General features: G+C 35.1%; 1 protein-coding gene across 1 annotated transcript in view; it reads left to right on the top strand.

Annotated features, from left to right (window-relative positions):
- Positions 1-23,389, top strand: part of ARHGAP42 (Rho GTPase activating protein 42) — a 530,853-nt gene that overhangs the window by 277,472 nt on the left and 229,992 nt on the right. Inside the window, exon 5 of the mRNA XM_053708589.1 lies at positions 7,487-7,597. Coding sequence (XP_053564564.1) covers positions 7,487-7,597 — 111 coding nt within the window. The remainder of the gene's footprint in view (positions 1-7,486; positions 7,598-23,389) is intronic.

Below are 23,389 nucleotides of genomic sequence, written 5' to 3'. Positions count from 1 at the left end.
GCTCATGATCTTACAATCTAATACCGTATACACTGAATTGGGACTACGTTTATTAAGAAAGTGGTTAAATACCAAAGGCATCTTTGGAGTTGGAAGAAAACTGTACTGGATTGTCTTTTTTTTGTGTAGAATAAAGCTTTTTGTTTCATATGTGTGGTTGTATGTCTCTCTATACCAATAAAATTCAAGCTATCAGCCAATGAATAATGAGTTCTCTGGTATGCAACATGCATTTCCTAATTCTTCCTAAATACATTTAAACATATAATCTTTATAGTGATACAATATTTTTAACATGTTTAATCATAGAGAGAGAGATATTTTGTATAACTCTGACATTACAGTGCCAAATGACATGCTTTGATTTGTACAGCATGTAATTTTATCACTGCTGACTCTGTATGTTTGTGTTTAAACATTGCAGAGAATTTCTGGATCCACAAAGGGATTAAACTCATAGACTTGGAGAGTTGATAGGGCTAAACTTACATATAACTAATTAGAGCATGTCTTGTTTTGCAGTGTAATGTCCCTTTAACTAAAGGCACATTTCCATCTCTTATTCTTTATTTGATCATATATTCTATTATCACAAGTAGAAAAAGGTCATTTGCTGAATAGAATTTTTATTAAAAACTTTTGTAACTTTTTCAGTAACCTAGCTTTATACAGAGGCTGTTATTTGTATGTGGTGCATATCAGATTTTATTATTATGGTTTTTTTTTAGTTACCTTTGCATAAGCAGCCCCTGCAACCCCTGCTGATAGTCTATTTTGTGGCTCCATTACACATTCTAGGAAGAAGTACTTCCTCATATTCCCTGCAGTGCATTCATTCTTGTGGCAGCTCCTCACTGTTAAAATTTCAGATATTCAGAATAAGTGTTAACAGATGCAACTTCCTCCAAGTCTGCAACAAACTAGAATAATATTACAAACATGCTGTTACCACAAATTCCACAGCTTCTATACAAGACTGCACTAAAACAATTGCTGGTAGCTTTTGTTTTTCCTTGGTTGAAATAACTTTAGGAATATCCCATTTTGCCAGTATACAATGACCCCATTGTGCTAAGCCTTGTCTTAGTATGGCTCATTAGAAACTGGTACTAATATTGTACATAGCAAACAAATATAAGGAAAGACTTCATGACCTTGTATGTAAAGGAGAGGGGTGATATGATACATTATGGAATTTAACAAAGGTAAAGATTAAAGGATCACTCAATACAGTATAATTGCATAATTAACAAGTACATAATACAAGACAATGATTTAAAACCTACTCTGAATTTCAAAGAAGTAGTAGATTTTTTCTGACAGATTTATTTCTTCTCCCATTTTCCGGCCCCCCTGTATCATGTGACAGACATCAGCCAATCACAGACTAGTATACGTATACCCTGTGAGCTTGTGCACATGCTCAGTAGGATCTTGTTCCCCGGATAGTGTGTATATAAAAAGACTGTGCAGAATTTGACAATGAAAGTAAATTGAAAAGTGTCTTAAAACTGCTGGTCTATCGGATTCATAAAAGTTTATTTTGACTTGAGTGTCCCTTTTAAAGCATTTTTTTCCAGCAGATTTAAAAATTGACTTCAATTGGCCAGCTCCCTGTGTCATGTGACAGCCAACAGCTAATTACAGACTCATATAGGTATATACTGTGAACTCTTGCACATGTTCAGTGCTAGCTGGTGCCTTAGAAAGTATACATATACAAATACTGTACAATTTTGTAATAGACATAAATTGGAAAGTCTCTTGAAAACTGTATGTTCTGTTTGCATCATAGAAGTTTTATTTTGACTTTTGGGTCCCTTTAAAGCCTGGGATATATTTATAAGGCTATTCTCAGAATTAATTGGTTTACCCATTGAAGGAGATAGGCTTTTCCCTCAGCCAAAACGGCCTAATGATGATTTGCTTTTTTTTTTAATATATATTTGTCATTTTTATTGTTATCACCTATATCTTCGAGAGACATGCACATTTCTATTTGAAATTGCAGAAAATCTGTCTTTAAATGGACATATGAAATCTGTCATTTGACCCCACACCACAACCAATGAGAAAGTGCCAAGACTATGAACACTTCCTGATTGCGTGTGATGACATTACATTATCAAGTCCTTTGCAGAAAAAATTATGTACCTCCATATCTATCTGCCTATTAAATATATGGGAATATGGAATGTAACACTTGAATATTGAATGTTACATTTAAATGTGTATTCCTATAGACTTATATAGAAACTTTCAAATGGATGATAAAATGTTAAATTTAACATTTGTTTTAACAGTCAAGTGTCAGAAAACAGGAATTTGTCATTTCATTTTAATTATTAGTCAGATTTGGGGGGAAAAAGCAAAAAAAAAAAAAAAAACCTGTATGATGGACCAGAAATCTGTTTGCTTCTAAGCAAGCAGGTTTGTATTATCATTACTGATAAATCACTGTTGTGTTGTGTATGTCTTTGTCCACATTATTGCATCTAAAGTGGAACTAGTAGTTTAATCTTCAACAAAAGTAAGTTAATTTTTTTATCTGCTTGGTAAATATATGGGAATATAGAATGTAGCACTTGAATACTAAATGTAACATTCTAATATTAACATTTAAAGAAAACCACAAAAATGTATTTCATGATTTGGACAGAACATACCATTTTAAACAACTTTCCAATTTACTTCTATTATCAAATTTGCTTCATTATCTTGTTATCCTTTGCTGAAGGAACAGCATTGCACTACTGGCAGCTATCTAGTTAGCCAATCACAAGATTATTATTTTTTTTTATATTATTATCAGGTATTTGTAGAGCGCCAACAGATTCCGCAAGAGACAAATGTGTGCAGGCACCAATCAGCAGCTAGCTTCTACTAGTGTAGGATATGTGAGTATTATTTTTCAACAAGGGATAACAAAAGAACAAAAGCACATTTGAAAATAATAAGTGGGTTTAAAAGTTTCTTAAAATTACATGCTCTATCTCAGGGATGGGGAACCTTTGCCCTCCAGATGTTTCAGAACTACATTTCCCATGATGCTCAACTGGACTTCAGAGTACCTAAGCATCATGGGTAATGTAATTCTAAAACATCAGGAGTACCAAGCTTCCCCATCCCTGCTCTATCTGAATCATGCAAGTTTAATTTTTACTTTCCTATCCCTTTAAATGTGTATTCCTATAGATTTCTATAGAAACTTTCAAATGGATGATCAAATGTTAAATTGAACATTTTTTTTAACATTCAAGTGTCAGAAAATAGGGATTTGCCATTTCAATTCAATTATGAGTCAGATTTGGGGGGGGGGGGCAAACCCCCCCCCCCCCCCAAAAAGAATAAATAAAAACTGTGTATGACGGACCAGAAATCTGTTATCTTTTAAACAAGCAGGTTTTTATTATCATTACTGATAAATCACTGTTGTATTGTGTAAGCCTTTGTCCACATTATTACATCTAACATGGAACTGGTAGTTTAATGTTCAACAAAAGGAAGCTCATTTTTTTATGTTAATACCTTATGTTGGTAATTCTGCTATTCTCTACACAATACTACATAGACATCTCATGGTTTAATAGCACACCTACATTGTAATAGGACAAGCAAATACTTTATATGGATGCATTTAATTCTTATATAGAGAAATATTAGTTAAATATGCAGAGTGGAGAAAATGGATAGCTAAAAATCAGTCTCCAGATAATGATCTCCCTTCTGACTTATTTTTGTTGCATTGACATTTTATTCTTTATTGGTCCTGTTATATACAATCTCTCAAATAGGATATGTAAATACTGACCTGCTGTGGAGCAGTCCTTATTCCACTAGTTCTACTTTTTTCTCAACTGGTAAATGGAATACAATTATCATCATCAAATCAAATTTAGCATTGATGGCCCTTCTTTACAATCTCAAGCTCATTGGTACATTATATTTTAGACAGAGGAGAGTGTGGTAATTCATTTTCCTTTCATTTTTTCAAGATATTAAATATGCACATACTAAAAAAAATCCCTAGCCGAATCAGCAACTGCTTACTAGAACCATCTAGTGGTAAGCTTTGATAACTATTAACTGCTCTTAGCACTAAACATTAAAATATACCCAAGAAAAGGATCATCTTTAATATTTAAAAGGACATGAAACCCAAAATGTTTATTTTATGGTTCATATAGAGAATACAATTTTAAACAACTTTTCAATTTACGTCTATTATTTAATTTGCTTAATTCTTCAGATATCCTTTGTTGAAGAAATAGCAATACACATGGGTAAGCCAATCACGAAGCATCTATGTGCAGCAACCAATCAGCAGCAACTGAGTCTATTTAGATATGCTTTTTAACAAAGCATATCAGGAGAATTAAGCGAATTGGATAATATAAGTAAATTGGAAAATTGTTTAAAATTGCATGCTCTTTCTAAATTAGGAAAGAATAAATTTGGGTTTCATGTCCCTATAATGCTTTTAATTATAGAAAAAAAAACTACAAGTATATTATATTTTAGGAGTGTACATTGTCTATTTAAAATAGTTATTTGTTTAATATATAATTATTTATATCTTCCTTACATTTATAGATTGCCTTTTGACTTTTTTTTTTTTCTTAAGCATAAGTGGTTCCCAGAAAATTCATTTATTTATACGGAACCATTAAGCCTCATTTCTCAACATAAAAACAGAGATTTTGACAGCAGATAAGTACCGTAGTTCTTTAGTCCTAAAATGCTTTTCATCACATTAATGATAAAGGTTATAATTTCATATTCAACTGAGCCAAATAAGATATTACACATGTAGGAACAAACCTCCAAATATTTACTAACCAGTACCCTGCCACCAACAACAAAGAATAGAGCTTAAATGTATCACTTCTTTTCTGAAAACCAACACTAAATCTTACAAAGGGGAGTTTGTTTAGAGTAATATCTTAGCAAAATGGAAAAACGTGTCACATAGAACATTAGACTTCACCAAATTTTGCTCTTAACTCTGATATCAACCCACCAGAAGACAGCGTTAAAAACTGTATTCCCCATAGCTGAAGTGACTTTGCAAAAGTACATATGTAGATGGATTGAAGTAGCTATGGAAAGCTCAAACAGACAATCATTTTAAAGATCCACATCTGTTTCTGATAACTCAAAACAACAATTGCCTCACACAGCAGCACAGACTTTTTAAACCATCACCTATTAAATCACTAGCACATCAGCAGGCTCATTCACCCCCATCTCCAATACGTAATGGGATTGCACCAATGTACAATATTACATTACATAAACTCCAAATCTTTATTTCATCTTTAGAAAGGGTTTCATGTGTTTTTATTGTTTAAGAGCTTGGTCCTTGATTGCATTTGTATTAATCTTGTAGTTTTAGTATTTTCTTTTTTTTTTTTTAATGTTTAAGCAGCATAACATTTCAGGTACTTCACACAGTAATACGTAATTTACACATTGCTATCATTGGGAGGCACTTATACAATAACTTCTTACATATCTGGTGCATACGAAATATAGTCATATTGAGTACCGGATTTATACTCCTGTTTAAGGTAAATATCCTACAGTAGTCAGCATGTAGTTAGAAAATAATATTTTTCCAAAATGTTAAGAGGATTAAACGCTAAACATTGCAATATACTGTAGATCTTGGTAGCCTCACATTTGTTCCAGAAATCCCTTCTGTATAGGTTTCTATTAATTCATATCCTGCCTTATTTATAATAAGAGGTGCAAGGCCCTTGATTTTCTTGTGTCATAATAGTATAGTTAATTTGCTTTAATACTATTATGCATAAACCAGAACAATAAAAGCCACTATGCTTACAACTGATTCTTTAATCAGTTTTTGTTTGTTTAGTTTTTTAATTATATATTTTTTTCTCTCTGGTCCCTAATTTTGAACAGACAGTGCTTTATCATCACAAAACTTTATTTATAGAAAGCAAACATGTTTATTTATTATGTTTCATACAGATATACGTGTGTATGTATATATATATATATATATATATATATATATATATATATATATATATATATATATATAAAATTTGGGCTGCACGATTAATTGCATATGCGATTTAAAACCACGATTAATCACCGCGATTTTAAAACCGCGAGGAGTCGTGATTTTTTCCTACATAAAAAATTCCTTTAGAAGTGGCTGTAATGCATTGATTTATTTGTGATTTCTTGCAAACCAGCTCCATCTAGTGGTTGCTTTTAGCACACATTTGTAAAATGGCTTTTACTTTCACTTTCTGTTCTCATAAGCAGCCGATCAATCTAGAAATCTAAAAGCAGAGCCCATGCAGGAATGAAGAGCAGAGAAAGTATATTTCCCCCTATGGACTTCTGCAGTCTGAAACTTAGGGTATGAAAACATTATGGAAAACCTTCCACATAATCTCCTGCTCTCTGAGAAATGGCTTAAATACATAGCAGATGCAGTTAACCCCACGGCTCCCAAAAAGGCTAAAACTGCAGTCCCCTCTGCTGCTGGGTTAACTTAACTGCATCTACAATGTATCTTATATCAGCAAGGCATAGCATTTCTGTGAGGAGCAGCCCCCCACCCCTACTGCTATATGCCTTTAATGGATTCCTGGACAGGAGCAGGGCTCATTTTCAGTCAAATTAAAATGTTTAAAAAAGAAGAAGAAAAAAAATATTATATATATATATATATATATATGTGTGTGTGTGTGTGTGTGTATGTGGCTTAAACTGCTTTATTTGTTAATCGTGCCACTGTCCACAGTTAGAATGATTGTCAAAGAAAACATGACAATGTTGTGTGTCATAAGACACAGGCAGCACATTTTATTTTAACTATTTTGTGGTTTGTATTATTATGCTCCAAGAGTGTATTGGACATTGAGAAACATGTACATTAAGATTCTGTAGTGTTAAATAAACTTTATAATGCAAAATGAAGGTGTTATAGTCATTTATAAGAAAATCACGATTAAATCGCAAGCGATTTTTTTTTTGCCCATATCGCCCAGCCCTAAATATATATATATATATATATATACTGTGTATATGTGTGTATGTGTATATATATATATATATATATATATATATATATACATACACATACACACATATACACAGTATATATATATATATATACACAGGTATACCTCACTTTACAGCGCTTCACTTTACAGCGATTCGTGTATATATATATATGTGTGTGTGTGTGTGTGTGTGTGTGTGTATAAATGAATTTCCTGTTAGGATCTCTAGTCAAGGTAAAAATATTTTATATATATAGTTAAAAATGTAACCTGACATCAACTAGCTGAATTTATTTTTTACAACCATATCTCTTTTTCTTTGGACAAATTGTAAATCTTGTTTTTACACAATAAAACAACAATAAAACAGTAAAGAACCCTTCTACACAGGCCCTTAAATGTTTTAATAGAAAGAACCTATAACGCACCTATGTTTTTTTCAGGCAGACTCCCTTATTGACAGAGAACACCAGAACTTCTCACATGCATCATTGGAATACATATTTAAAATTCAAGAGGTACAAGAAAAGAAGAAATTTGAGTTTGTCGAACCTGTAAGTACAATAAATTGCGTAATTACTCCTCAAATTCCCGTCTAATTGTGTTCTCTATTTTTTGACTTTCAAATTTAAATTCATCTGCAGATACACCAGCCATTTTTATTTGTTTTACTGCTTCTAGACAGTTATATAGAAAGTGTGACACTAGTAGTATAGTATATGACACTAGTAGTATAGTATATACCTATTGCTTTATGGAATAAATCTTATGAGCTTATCTGTATTTTTATAATATTCGACTTGCACTTTCATAGACCTGTGTAGCATTTTAATAATGAAGGAAGCTCACTTTTCAATAAAATGTATGTTTTAATAGGGTCACTACAGTATTTTGTGCATAAAACCTGATGCCAGAGCTGGCATATAGTCCTGCTTATAGTTTATCTATTTCATTTTCTAATTAAAATTTATGGGGTCTATTCTTTCATTTTATATAATCCCAATGGTATTAGATCTACATTATTTAAATCTCACAAGTGCAGACGCCTACAAATTATTAGTAATACGTTGACATTTTTATATTGTTTCCTTAATGTGTACTTTGTATCTTAACTATCATTTATGATACAGGCATAAATCTCTCTAAAGTATATCTTTTACATGGAAATCATGTGTATTTCTTGGAAAGAGCTGTGATATGATTTTTCAGAGTTACTCAATGAATATATTTTAATATGTATGATCCCATCAATTATTTTTATTGTACAACGGGCTTGAGATGTGTAATCTGACTTTTTGACATTCATTTTATGCTCATTTGCATCTAATAATTGAAATATGCAATTATATCTTATAATTGAATAAGAACAGACATATTGGGTCAGAACAGTTTGTGTAAGATTAAACCATTTTTCAAAGCTCTTATGCATGCATGAAAGGCATATGAAACTGAAGGACCTTATAACCTTGTATTGACATAAATTATGAAGAGGGGTGTGTCTTTATAGATATTGATGTCTAGCTAAGCGGTATATACATATATTAATAATTTTTGCTATGTTTTCAATAAGGATGTTCTAATTTAAGAAGGACGTTCAAATTTTTTTTCTATTTTTGACATAAAAAAGGATAATTTAAAAATGTATTTTATTTTTCTGTTTTTTTTTTGTTTGTTTTTTTAAATTAATGTTCTCATACTAAATAAAAATAGTTTTATAATGGTGGTCTCAGTGTTCCCCGGCCCACCAGTAGCATTTTTCCCCATGTTGCAAATGAAAGAGCATAATTTACACATCAATCATAATTTGTGCCAGATAAAAATTAAAGGGACAGTTAACTCTTTTTAATCACAAGACATTTCTATTGGCATGCTATAGAATAACATACTAGTCAAATCTAAGCATTGGTAAAACAAATTAACATCTTGTTTGGTTTTTAAAGTTGCATGTGAAATACATTTTGAAATGCCTCTTTTCAAATGGAACAAAGGAAAAAAGTTAACTATGGCATCTCTTTAAAGGGGTAAAAAACAGTCTGTTTAATTGTTGTAATAAAATGAAACACTATGTGGTTAATACTTAACACAAACCATTACAATATGTATTAAAATAACTTTAATAGGATTTTATCTTTTATTACTTTTTTAACTTCATTTTTGCAGGGTCCATTACTTCCTTTCACAACCCTGCAAGGAGGCTGTGGTCTCTACAGGTAGTCAAAGGACTCATTTTCCCTTTGAAGTGTTTCTAGGAGACACATATCTGCTAGTTTATTGCCCATATCCAGTATAGGATTTTTGCTGCAAAAATCATGTGACCACAGGGCCGTCTTTAACACAGGGCAAAGGGGGCAGCCGCCCAGGGCCCAGTCTTTGTTAAGGGGCCCAAGAGTCCTAATTTTTTTTTTTTTTTATGGTTCATGTCAGACTTCTGATGTCATGTGACATGGGACACACACAGTGTCAGTCCTAATACTGTCACAGTCAAAAGTTCTCTGCTTATATTTATTTGTGAGAAACTGTGCCAGACTGTACCGGTGTCATGTGACATGCCAAACTAGTGCCATGTGCTGTTTTAGATGTGCACTGTGCAGCACTGAATGCTAAGCCCTAACTCGGCATCCAGCCAATCCCACTGCATCTGAAAAGGTCCTGCTGGGGTTACCACTGTTACCAGGTAACTGCTCTGGTTGTAGGGCTGACTGTAGGCGCATGCAGCAGAAAGCTGGAGTGGCAGGTACGTGAGAATTTGAGCATCTGTGCAGTTGCACACACTGCTTTCTTCAGTCTTGAAGCTGTGTGACTCATCTCTCACTGTATCCTTGCAGCCTTGGGCAGACAGCATCCAGTCTGCTGGTCCCCTTAACCCTGCTCTTTCTGCTGTGGCCCTAAGATCAACTAACTGAAGTTTGTTAGGGAAACAGTGCTTTGTAGTAAGGTGTCAGTGGGAAGAATAAGTGAGTGCACACACGCTCCCCTCCTCCATGCAGCATTTTCTAGTGCAGGGTGAGAGGGAACTTGTTCCTAGCAAAGAAGTGACATGTGCTGCTGTGGCTGATGTATAATGTCATGCTGATACTTCACACATTAAGGTAAGGTTTATTTTTAGAGGTTTTTTTTCTCTCTGTTTCAGATTTTACAGATTCCCATGGTAGTTCTGCTGTTCCAGTCAGTAAACTTATATTTGTCTTTACCTTGCTTTGCTCCTGTTGGCGGCCCTAAATCTCTTTAACCAGCCCTAAATCTCTTTTACCAGCTAACCTCACACCAGAATCACATTCAAAAGCATATTAAATTAATCCACATTGGAGGAATTTATATATTTATTTACTTATTAGTACTGCTTAGTTCCAGGTTTTTTTTTTTTAATAATTATCCCAGCAGTAGATGATCCACTGCTGGGCTAATAATTTAAAAAAAAAAATTGATTTAGTTGTTTTTTGGGATGTTGCGACGGAGAGCGAAATTGCATGGGGGGGGGGGGCAAGAAAATGTTTGCCCAGGGTCCAGTCAATATTAAAGACAGGGCCCTGTGTGACCATGAAACATAAGTTCTGTAATAGCTCTCTTATCCAGCTGTGGGCAGTGGCTACACTGAGAATTTCTAAGTGCTTATTTAGCGAGAAAGCAAGTAAGTTGTTTGCTTTTTTAACAAAATCTGTTTCTTTTTTTACGTTTACTTTCATTGAACATATTCTTTTTACTAAAGGATTACTGTTTAATATACCTTTAACAATCAATAGTAATCTGTCCATTGGATGGGCTACACAAACATGTAATTCTTGTTAGCTTGAATATCATTTTTTTTAATAAGGCTTTATTGATATTAATATAAAAAATACAGAATATCAACAGTTATGCAGTAAATGTAATTACATAATTTAGAACAAAGAAATCCATTATGATAGTCTAAGTAGCAAATTATGGGAGATAGTCTAAGTAGCAAATTATGGGAGATTTAGTCTGTGTCTAATTGCCTATGCTAACCCAACTCTGCATATTTTCATTTTCATAATTTTTAAAATTAACAAAATCCATTTTTTATTATGTTTAATTGTTTCTCTTTTATATGCATTTTATATATATATATATATATATATATATATATATATATATATATATATATATATATATATATATATATATATATATATATATATTTCAGTTAAAGGGACAGTTTACACCAGAATTTTTATTGTTTTAAAAGATAGATAATCCCTTTATTACCCATTCCCCAGTTTTGCCTAACCAACACAGTTATATTAATATACTTTTAACCTCTGTGATTATCTTGTATCTAAGCCTCTGCAAACTGCCCCTTTATTTCAGTTCTTTTGACAGACTTGCAGTTTAGCCAATCAGTGCCTGCTCCCAGATAACTTCACGTGCATGAGCACAGTGTTATCTATATGAAACACATGAATAACACCCTCTAGGGGTGAAAAACTGTTAAAATGCATTCTGAAAAGAGGTGGCCTTCAAGGTCTAAGAAATTAGCATATGAACCTCCTAGGTTAAGCTTTCAACTAAGAATACCAAGAGAACAAAGCAAAATTGGTGATAAAAGTAAATTGGAAAAATGATTAAAATTACATGCCCTATCTGAATCATGAAAGTTTATTTTGGCCTAGACTGTCCCTTTAAATGTAGAAGATTTGACAAATTAACTTTTGTTCATTTCATGCTGAAGCTAAGTCTACATGGGCATGTGTAGGTTTTGCAGAGAGCAGTAGTCTTCAGTGAATTTAATTTTTTTTGCTTAAAGGGACATTGAACCCAAAAAATGTATTTCATGATTCAGATAGCGCATGCAATTTTAAGCAACTTTCAAATTTACTCCTATTATCTATTTTTCTTTGTTCTCTTGCTATCTTTATTTGAAAAAGGCATCTAAGCTAAAGAGCCAGCAAGTTTTTGGTTCAGTGCAATGGACAGCACTTGTTTATTGGTGCTGTCCAATCAGCAAGGACAACCCAGGTTGTTCACCAAAAATGGGCCGGCATCTAAACTTATATTCTTGCTTTTCAAATAAACATACAAAGAGAATGAAGAAAAATTTGATACGAGTAAATTAGAAAGTTACTTAAAATTGCATTCTCTATCTGAATCACGAAAGAAAAAATTTGGGTTCAGTGTCCCTGTAACTTAGTACAAAGATGATTTACATTGCCAACCCAGCTCCCCCTAAAATAGGTTAAATAAACACTCCCTTACTTTTCTATTCATTTGTGATCATCCATGTCACTAGTGACATATTCACATTTCAGATTGGTGTGTGTTGAAAACAATAAAAGAGCACCAATATATTTTTTTTAATAGAATATTTTATTTTAATCACATTCTCCAGTGAAAGTAGTGTAACTATTAGTGATACATATTTGATTACTTTGTCACATGCACTATATTGTTAAATTACCAAATAGAATGTATTCTCAGTTTTATCATCCTCCTTTCTTACCCTTTGGCTGCTAAGCCATTTCCCACCTGGTTGCTAAGCTGGTTTTGAAGTTGTTTTTTTTAGTTTGTTTTTAAATTTGTTAAATATATAAATATATTTTTATTTTTTTTAACAGATCCCCAAGACTTATACCGTTGGAAAGGTTAGGCGATTACCTTTCCAACGGTTGGTCTTGGGGGTCTGTAGCTGCTTAGATGCCTAAGATACAGCCTTCTAACTTGAAATAAAGTTGCACAGTGACATCAATCACATCAGATTGCCCTCAAGGTGGGTGAGTGTTAACAACGGCTTTCAGCTGTCGTCAGCAACTGACTGGGACAATTTGCGACTGCTCAGAGCCGTCGTTAGCACTCAAGGGGTTAAGGTGCTGAGAGTCCATGAGTCCTTACATGTGGAATTTAACACCTGTCCACCAGGAGGAGGCAAAGATACTGAAGACTTCCCGGTAATTCCTAGTCTTAATCTTTGCCTTTACAGGAGGGGGTGAAAAATTACGATGCTCCAGTTTTTTTCTTTGGAAAGAGTTTAATAACCCATGATTCCCCAAGATAAGAAGATGGGGTTAGAGAGGAGTACTAAGGCTAAATAAAGTCATTTTTATCTATAACCTGCCACAGGTTTTGCGTGGACTTGTCCTTTGCCTCCTCCTGTTTGGCATTTTCGTTGTACTCCTATGGCATATCCTCTGCTGTTGTCAACAGTACTGGATGGGCTCTCTACTAAGCCAGACATTCTGCAGCTGTGTATGCTCAGTGGAACGGGTGTTTCCCAGTTAAGTATGCACACTCACATAGCCCACAGGCTATTAGTAGGTACAGGATTCTTGTACTTCATAGCCATTTGCACTGGGTCACAGGCATGCACAGTCAGTATTATAGTATTGGTACTGAAGGTTTATGTTTGTGCACACTATTGTTGTGTATTTATGTTTGTGCATATTTACAGTTCTACTGGCACTCAGGGAGTAGTATGTGAGTTTGACAAGTTTTAGGGGGGCAAATACTATGTGCAGTTGCTTTATTTTATCTAAATTTGTAATTCCTGACTTTTTTTTTTTAACTTCTCTGCTCTTGGTAGTGCAATGAGTCGCACGCTAGTTTCCTCATCTACTGAGTAGGTGGCAGACATTTCTCAGAGCAGCACCGTCTTTTCACAGCGATTTTTTTTTTCCTTCTTCAGTGCGGCAGTTGGCTTTTTCTTTGCTCCGGTTACAGCCTTCACTAGGAGGATTTAATTTATTTCATTGTTTCACTATATGTGACAATTTTTCAAACATTGTCTGTTTGTCCTTGGGTTATCTAATTCAGAGTACAAGTTATCACACTTGTTCATCAGTAATTATACTTTCTGTTATACTTTCAGTTCCCTGTGCACACATAGAAATTAACAACGGTTTAGTTCTGCCTGTGTAAGCATTGTAACTGTTTTAAGTTAAAATCTTTATTTCTGTTATTACAGTTTAGCTACTTGTGTCCCAATGGGGCAGACTGAAACAGTCCCTTCTGGCAATTCAGACCCATTAGAAGGGAGATCCACTGATTTTTTTAATTCCATTAAATAAGTGTATGCTTTTCAAGCTGACTACTGTCTGTCCTCCTACAAAACGTTGAAGTTCCTGTTTAAATTCTGTCTTACTTTCTCACAAGGCTACTCCTACAATTTTAACTAAGGTGTCTTGTCCTCCGTCAGTGGGGTCCTCTATAGGGGGAGGATCCAATGATTCTTCTCCAGATTTTATGTGAAAAATATTATTTCAGAGGTTTTGGCAACTAAGTCTATTCAAAAAAGTGCAAGTAACTTTCATCTCCTTCTCTGACCAAACTTGATTTGCCTGTGGCAGAGGTTGCTAGTAAACCAGTACATTATTCAGATTTTGAGGTTTCTGATCCACCTTCAGGGGGTGAAATATCCTCTGAGGACCATGATTCTAATCCTGATCAGAATTCTGAGGCTGTGTTTTTCAATTTTACGATTGAACATCTAAAATCTTTACTTTGTGAAGTTTTATAAACTTTAGGGGTAAAAGATTCTCATCTAGTAGAGCAGTGTTTTTCAACCAGTGTGCCGTGGCACACTAGTGTGCCGTGAGAGATCCTCAGGTGTGCCACGGCAGACTGACAACAGTGTGACATATTTTTTAAACTTTGCTTGTTTTTTACACCCAGTGCAGGGGTAGTTTGTAGGAGGCATGGCATAACAGCACAATACATACAGTGTGTGTGTGTGTGTGTGTATATATATGCTGTATTAGGCTACAATGTGTGATGTATTTTTAAATTTTGGGATGGTGGTGTGCCACAGGATTTTTTAATGTAAAAAAGTGTGCCACAGCAAAAAAAAAAAGGTTAAAAATCACTGTAGTAGAGGATAAAACTGTAAAAAAAAGCTTGATTTAATTTTTAAACCTATCACTAAGGCATTATACATTCAGTTGTTGTCTTGTCTTAGAAAGTGTTATTTCTCTTAGCCATATCTTCGGCTAGGAGAGTTAAAGTGAAGGTAAACTTGCCTTGATGCCGATCCAGTTTGTCATTCTTTGTTTAAAATCAGTATGACTTTCATTCATCAAACCTTCAAAATTTTAGTGTAATTCGAGTTATTAGCGTTTTAAATCAATTACTGCTGGTACACAAATTCAGCCCGTTTTTGTTTAGTTTGTGTTTTGGCTATATCACGTGTTTCTGTTATCCAATTGATGATCTGGCCGTTAGGCGGCCGTCACTCCATATCACCCGCCTCCTTTATCTCTGCGCATGCCTCCTTAATCTCTGCGCATGCGCTATTCTGCGCTATTCTTTATTATTTATATTAAATCCCTTGCGCGCTCCCGTTTCTCTTTTGCATAATGGCCTCGCATGCACAGTACAGTTGAATCCCCGATTTGCGCAGGCGTGGTTGATCAGAGCATCTGATCCGATCATCGTGCACACGATTTTGAGAGACGTAATAGAGCGGGTGGGACCGCTCTATACGCCACAGACCAACAAAGCAGGAACTAGAGAGAGAGAGGAGTCGCCATCAAAACCATAGCGTTTAGATAAATGTATGTACATTGATAATTTTAAAAGTAATAGAAAGTATAATTTAGCGATCAGATTATGCTAATAATAAGTAATGAATTTATGTATTTAAAAGCTTACAACTTTACCTTCACTTTAATTAATTATCTGCTCTCTCTTTTGAAGTAACATATCTTATTTTTCATCAAGACAAGGTAGTATTTCATACACTTTTTAGTTTTTTTTACCTAAAGTAGTCTCTTCAAAGAACATTAATCAAGAGATAGTAGTTCTTTCTTTGTGTCCAAAGTGCTTTAAACTATTATTTACAAGCAACTAAACAGTTTTGTCAACTCACAAGCGTTTTTTACCATTTTGCTGGGAATTGTAAGGGTCATCAGCTGTTTCTTTAGCTTCTTGGTTAAAAAAATGAGATTCATAAAGCTTACTTGAAGGCAGGTAGGTCTCCTCCTCAACTGATTACTTTTCATTCTACTCATTCAGTTGCAACCTCCTCAGATTTAAAAATTTAGGTATCAGTCGAACAGATTTGCAAAGCAACAACTTGGTCCTTTTTGCTCGGATTTACAAAGTTTTATCAGTTACATGTTTTTTCCTCTTTGGAGGCTGTTTTTGGCAGGAAGGTTTTACAGGCCGCAGTATCCGGTAAATAGCTGACTGTCTTATTTTTTGTCACACGCATTGTTTCTAGTTTACTCCACAGCTTGGATATTGATTCCCACATGTAATGACTTGTGGACTCTCGCCACCTTAAAAAAGAAAACATAATTTATGCTTACCTGATAAATAAATGTATTTCTTGGTGGTGAGTCCACAAAGCCCATCCAAAACATTTCATTTATTTTTTCAGGTTGGTGGCAGTTATAGTTTGCACCTCATTAACCATATTTTGCCTTTCTACTTTTCTGTTATTGCCCTCTACTAGGCTATACGTTTAGATTGTGAGGTACAAAGGAAGTGGGAGGGTCTTAAAGCTCTTAGTGTGTTGGGTATCTTTGCCTCCTCCTGGTGGACAGGTGTTGAATCCCATATGTAAGGACTCATGGACTCTCACCACCAAGATAAATTAAATTATTAAGTAAGCATGAATTATGTTCTTTATTATCTTAAAGGGACAGTCAAGTCCAAATTTTTTTTTCATGTTTCAAATAGGGCATGCAATTTTAAACAACTTTCAAATTTACTTTTATCACCAATTTTGCTTTGTTCTCTTGGTATTCTTAGTTGAAAGCTAAACCTAGAAGGTTCATATGCTAATTTCTTAGACCTTGAAGGCCGTCTCTAATCTAAATGCATTTTGATAGTTTTTCACCACTAGAGGGCATTAGTTCACGTGTTTCATATAGATAACATTAAGCTCATGCACGTGAATTTACCATGGAGACAGCTCTGATTGGCTAAAATGCAAGTCTGTCAAAAGAACTGAAATAAGGGGGCAGTCTGCTGAGGCTTAGATACAAGGTAATTACAGAGGCAAAATGTGTATAATTATAACTGTTAGTTATGCAAAACTTGGGAATTGGTAATTAAGAGATTATCTATCTTTTAAAACGACAAAAATTCTGGTGTTGACTGTCCCTTTAAACATTATTATTATTACTACTACTACTACGACTAATAATACATTTAAATGGTGCCTTTGAAATATATTTTGAATCTTCCCTAGAACTTAATATTAAAACAAACAAAATTCTAAAACACTATCATACCACAAGCATAATTTACACAAAAAATTATTTGATGTTAAGCAATTGGAAGATAAATAATGGGCATGATAGCTCTATAAATGTCCAGCTTCACTGAATGTATTAAACCCTTTTACTCTGTAAGTGGCTGCAGTATATACACGGTTTCTGACATTTTTATTACATGTAGATGAATATACTCATAAGTATCGTTCATATTTTCTTTCTTTTTTCTATCAATCTCTCTGTTTTTATGTTATTTATTTTGTTTCTTTGTTTATTTTTTAAACTATTAGAACCCTTAGTTCAAACCCATAGACTTTTGTTCCCTACAAAATATTGAATTATGCACAGTGATTGGCAGATAAAGGGCTAGATTACAAGTGGAGCGCTAAATAACCAGCCATTACAAGTGTGAGACCTCTGGTTAGTTTTCAAAATAACCCCCAATTGCCCCCAAAATAAGCAATTATTAGGGGAAAAAGTTCCTTTACATAGCGGTCTATGGGAACTGTGTGTTCCCTGTAAATATATATGTATATGCTCATATACATATATATATATGTATGTGTTAATATGTGTATGTACACCTATAAGCACATAAATATATATGTATATTCATACATATATCATATAAATCGTTTTGTTTAGTTGTCAATTAGGCGGCAGATGGGAGTGACATCCAAAACATAAAGAAAAACCAGCGAGCCTCAATTTAAGGTGTGTAATCCTTTATTCCTCCTTCATAGGTGCTACAATATCATGTAGTAAAAACTGCACACAGGCAGTGCTGTCAGCTTAGCATCTGACGCGTTTCGGCTAGTATGCCTTAATCGTAGATGCCCAATCAGTGACCATTCAATCCATATATAGTCACTGTAATTAAGAAAATGCAAAAACACTGTGGCTAATTACTAAAAACAGACCTGAATGATTAACTCTTATCTGGGCGATATAGTGGAGAAATAATATTCTATGGTTAAATAGGGACAAGTTTCTCAGGAAAATAAAATAATTTATATTTTGCTCTTATACTCCTATTATATTTAACCCTAAATACTTCAGTTAGTGTGAGGAATTGGAAAAATATATGTATATATATATCTTCAAAGCCAATATTAGTTCTTTTAGAACGTCCTAAGCTTATTTGTTCACCCTAATAAAACAATAATATTGAAATTGAAATGGGTATTATATATGAGAGTATGCGTCTTAAATCATTTTAAAAAAAAAGACATAAAGAGTTAAATCCTTTTCCAAAAATTGATTATGTCCCCACTGATATATTAAAGCCTTGTGGTCTTCTAGTTCTCAGTAGAAATATCCAAAAAGCTTCCCTGGGAAACATTTTCACTGTTTTATTTCCACCCCTGGGACCTACTTGTATGCGTTCAATTACACACCAATTAAAGGTGGTAACCTTTTTGTCATGCACTTGTATGAAGTGTCGCACAAGATCTGAACAATCCATTTCTTGCTCTATATTATTAAGGTGTTCCCTTATGCGTGAGCGCACCTCCCTTGAGATGCACCCCACATACTGTAATTTACATTGGGAGCATTCTGCAAGATAGATCACATATTTTGTGTGACAGTTTGTACATTCACTCAAATCAAAAACTTTTTGGGTTACATATGATTGAAACTGTTTAGTGGGTCTCATATGATTACAAGCTATACATTGTGAAAAGTGACATCTGTAATGTCCTTTAGAAGTAATCCAACTACTTGTTCTTTTACTCTTATTTTGTATCATAGATGGAGATAATATATTACCTAGTGTTGTACCCCTCTTAGGAATAAAACTGCATCCCCTTGACACATAGTCCTTAAGACTGTCTTCTCCTGTCACAATTGATAAATGTCTTTTCACAATGTTACATATTTCTTCAAACTGCGGGCTGTAAGTTGTAACAAAACAGGGTCTGTCTTCCTGGGATCTGAGTTTACCCTTACTATTAGAACCTTGTAGGAGTGTGTCCCTGTCTAGTCTCTTAACTTCAAGGAAAGCCCTATTCACTGTCTTACTGGAATATCCTCTCTCTAATAATTGGTTCCTCAGTTTGTCTGCCTCATCTATAAAGTCTGACTCAAAAGTGCAGTTGCGCTTGAGTCTGATAAACTGGTCTTTGGCTACGCCAAAGCCAGTATGTTTAGGATGTGAAGATGGGAGTGGCCTGACCCTTTAAATAGCGTGATGGTGGAACCACATGTTTTTGTATCTATATTTTGCATTGACAAAGACCCATATACAGGCTGAAATGCATTTTCTATGCCTTTATCACCCCCCTAAGTGATGCAGAAGTTTCAGCCTATCAGCCAGGAATACTCTGGAGGTGAAGTAGATAGGCAGGTATTGGTTTTAGGTCTTCCTAAAGTTTTTTACCTAAAAGGACAGTGAAGAAAAAATTAAACTTTCATTATCCAGTAGAGCATTCAGTTTTAAAGACATTTTCAATTCACTTCTATAATCAGATTTGCTTTGTTCTTTTGGTATTCTTTGTTGAAGAGTAAACCTAGTTAGGCTTAGAAACATGCATGTGTCTTTAGCCGTCTGATAGCAGTCTTTGCAACAGTGTTTTTAGCAATGTTATACATAGTTGCAAACACTGCTGCCATATAGGGCTCGATTTATCAAGCTCTTCTCCTCCCTATGACTGCAGGCTCTCACAAGAGAACCTGCAGTCACGATTTATCAAGCAGCGGTCATCAAACCGCTGCTTCCCTACCCTCTTCTCCACCTCTTAGGTAGAGAATTTCAATCTCCGCGTTCTCGCCGTACTGGGGAGATTGACAGCTCCTGCTCCCACATGATTGGCTTGGCGCGAGCAGGAGGCGGGATTGCATGCAAGTGCAAAATAGCGCTTGTGTGCAATATTAAATTCCGGCAGTGGATTGCTGCCCGACAGAGGAGAGCTGGGGTGGACAGGGTCAAATATGTACGCCCTTAAATGATAAATCGAGTCCATAATGTTTGAAGCATTATATGGCAGCAGCATTTGCAACAATAGTGGCAAACACGGATGCAAAACGTTAAGGGCACATGCACGCTCCTACGCTCACCTAGGATACCAAGAGAACAAACCAAAATTGATATTTAAAAAAAAAAAAAAAAAAAAAAAAAGTAAATTACAAAGTTGTTTAAAATGTTGTGCTCTATCCACTCCATTTAAGTTTAATTTTGACTAGACTGTCCCTTTAAGGGAAGTTGGTTTGTTTTTTACCTTTTCCATGTACATTTTTCCTTTTCTGCTTTTAAATTAATTATTAGTTTTACTTAAAGGGACAGTCAACACCAGAATTTTTGTTGTTTAAAAAGATAGATAATCCCTTTATTACCCATTCCCCAGTTTTGCATAACCAACACATTTATATTAATACACTTTTTACTGCTGTGACTATCTTGTATCTAAGCATCTCCTGACCGCCCCTAATCACATGACTTTTAGTTATTATCTGTTGACTTGCATTTTAGCCAATTAGTGCAGTGTCTGCCACAACCCACGGGCGTGATCACAATGCTATCTATATGGTTTACCTGAACTTCTCTCCCCTGTTGTGAAAAGCAAATACAAAAGCATGTGATTAGAGGCGGCCTTCAAGGGCTTAGAAATTATCATATGAGCCTTCCTAGGTTTGCTCTCAACTAGAATACCAAGAGAACAAAGCAAAATTGTTGGAAAGTTGTTTAAAATTACATTCCCTATTTGAAAAATAAAAGTTTTTTTTGGCCTTGACTGTCCCTTTAATACTCAGATTAAAAAGCTCTTTGTAGGATATAGTGCACTGAAACCCTTTTTTTTCCTTTTTCATTTCTCCTTTCTCCTGCTTTAGAGGCCTTTTCTAATATTGCTAATAGGATAAAACCAGAATATTTAAGTGCTGTTTTATGTGACATATATTTGTATGCTATAAATCCTATGCTGTATGAAGGTACAAATCTTTTCTCTTCATATACTCCTTTGCTGAAAAGCACCTGGTTATATAAATTGCATTCAAGTAAACTAGAAAAAAAATAAAGCATTGTTAAAATTGCAAAACTTAAGCAGTTTATTTTTGTTTGCATTTTTCTTTTGATATTATCTACACTTGGTTGCCAGGAGAGTATTCATGCAGCTGAATAGGCAATCAGCGTATCTTTATAGTATAGCCGAGCTCTGGGTAGTAAAGGACGTAGAAAACTTGTTACATAGAGCTGGACTGATATATATTTTTTTTTGCATCTGTCAATGAAGGATTGTTATGGAACCTTAAGTTGGCAAGATCTGAACAGCATCACGGTACATGGAATATTGATTTTCTCCTGTACGGCAGCTTTCTGCCTTTTAATTCTCAGTAATCATCAGCAGTAGGAGTTTCTTTGTTGACATTTGGAGGGGATTAAAGGACACAGCATGAAGAGTGTGGAATCAGCAAATGGAAGATAGAAAGGGCTTGGCTACAGTTTATTCAGATTTGCTCTTTAGCCTCGGGCACATTTTGCAAGAAACGTTAAAGGAATGTGAAATTTGTAAAAAAAAAAAAAAAATTGCTTTAAAGGGACATTCCGGGAAAAATTTAAATGCACATAGATTCATTACATTTTTGACTAGAAACATATTTGCAATATACATGCATTGGCAAAAATGCTTCTAGTAAAATTTAGCACTGTTTTAGTGTTAACATTTTTTTCTGCACGTGCCTGAAGCATAACTATATATTTTCAGTTCACCAGCTTTTTTAAATACTGCAGATGCTCAGAATGCCAGTGGGGCTTGAATCATGTGAGCACGGTGCATATTTACATACTATTTTGAAAAAGCCATACCTTTTCATTGGAAGCATTTTTGCTAATACATGTATAATACAAAAATGCTTCTATTCAAAACTGAAAGGAATCCATGTGGATTCCAATTTTGTCTGGAATGTCCTTTTAATGTGTTCAAGCATTTTATTATTGCACTATTGCTTGCATGTACTGATGTGTTTAATTGAGATGGGTGAATGTTTTGCAACATTTAAAAAATTAAATGAGGGGGGCGGAGCCAGCAGCCGAAGCAGCAAGACGTGCTTTAACAGTGCTCCTGATGCTAGACTGAATAATCTATAATATTATGCTTAATAAGAAACCTTTGACTGCTATCTCTCACAATGGTGTCCCAGTACTTCGAGCAAACAATATAACTCGCAGGAACAGAGAACTTAACTCCGTAACAGCCTAAAGAATTTCCCAACCGGGGGAGCCAGATGCATGAGATAAGCCGCCATCTTGAGAGACACATTGCTATGCAACATAACTACTATCAGTGGTTTATTTATATATTTTCTACTGCATACTAACCCAGCATCACGATACACTATGGAGCAAAGCATTGTATATGCGCTGCGCAATCTCCTGCACTCCATGGATATTCACCACCGTACACTTGTTTTGGAACTGAGAGCAGCCATGCACCAGGAAAAGGATCCGTTAATAGATTACGAGATTGAAGAAACTCCCGGACTTACCGTACCCAGTACACTACAGTGGGAAGGAGACAGGCTTGCAGTCAGTTGCATAGACGACCAGAGCGTAGATCTTATGCTCAGAACTCCCAGCACTCCTATGAGACCCACTCTACTCCACAACGGCCCGACTACAGAAGATATGACCGACCCCGTGGGCTTGCAAACTAGAAGCTTGATCACACAGTGGAAGCCCCCCATGGGAATTAGACAGTTGAGCACGTCTCCCTCGCTCGGAAGCCAGACAGAGCCCTTGCCACCAGCTCACAGCATCGCAGTTGGGGACGCTACACACACGATAGCGAGAGTGATCCGCATGGAGTCCTTTAGTGACATGGAGGTACAGCAGGCCTACAACCACTCCATTTGTTTTAAAACACCCACTCTGGGAGATCACAGGCTGTCTGCCCTTACGCCTCTGCATACAGATAAATCAAGGCTGAACCTCTCCCCACCAGCACAGCTTGTTCAAAGTATATTACCGCCTAGGCCCCACAGAACAAATGACATATACTGAATCAACCTACCCACAGGCCCTTTTGATCCGGGAGGCTACTTCTATTGTTTCGCTGGTTCTCCTCAGCAGGTATTGGACGCTACCGGTGTAGGATAGACTGTTGTTTTTCTTTTTACTAAAGCCTCTCAATCAACATGTGAGATGAATGTCTGATACTCTGAAACTCTTGGCTATAGACGATAAAT

Source organism: Bombina bombina, chromosome 3 (assembly GCF_027579735.1).
Source record: "Bombina bombina isolate aBomBom1 chromosome 3, aBomBom1.pri, whole genome shotgun sequence".
Classification (NCBI taxonomy): Eukaryota; Metazoa; Chordata; class Amphibia; order Anura; family Bombinatoridae; genus Bombina; species Bombina bombina.
Note: the sequence above shows the minus strand (reverse complement) of the source record. Positions and strands in the feature narration are given on the sequence as shown.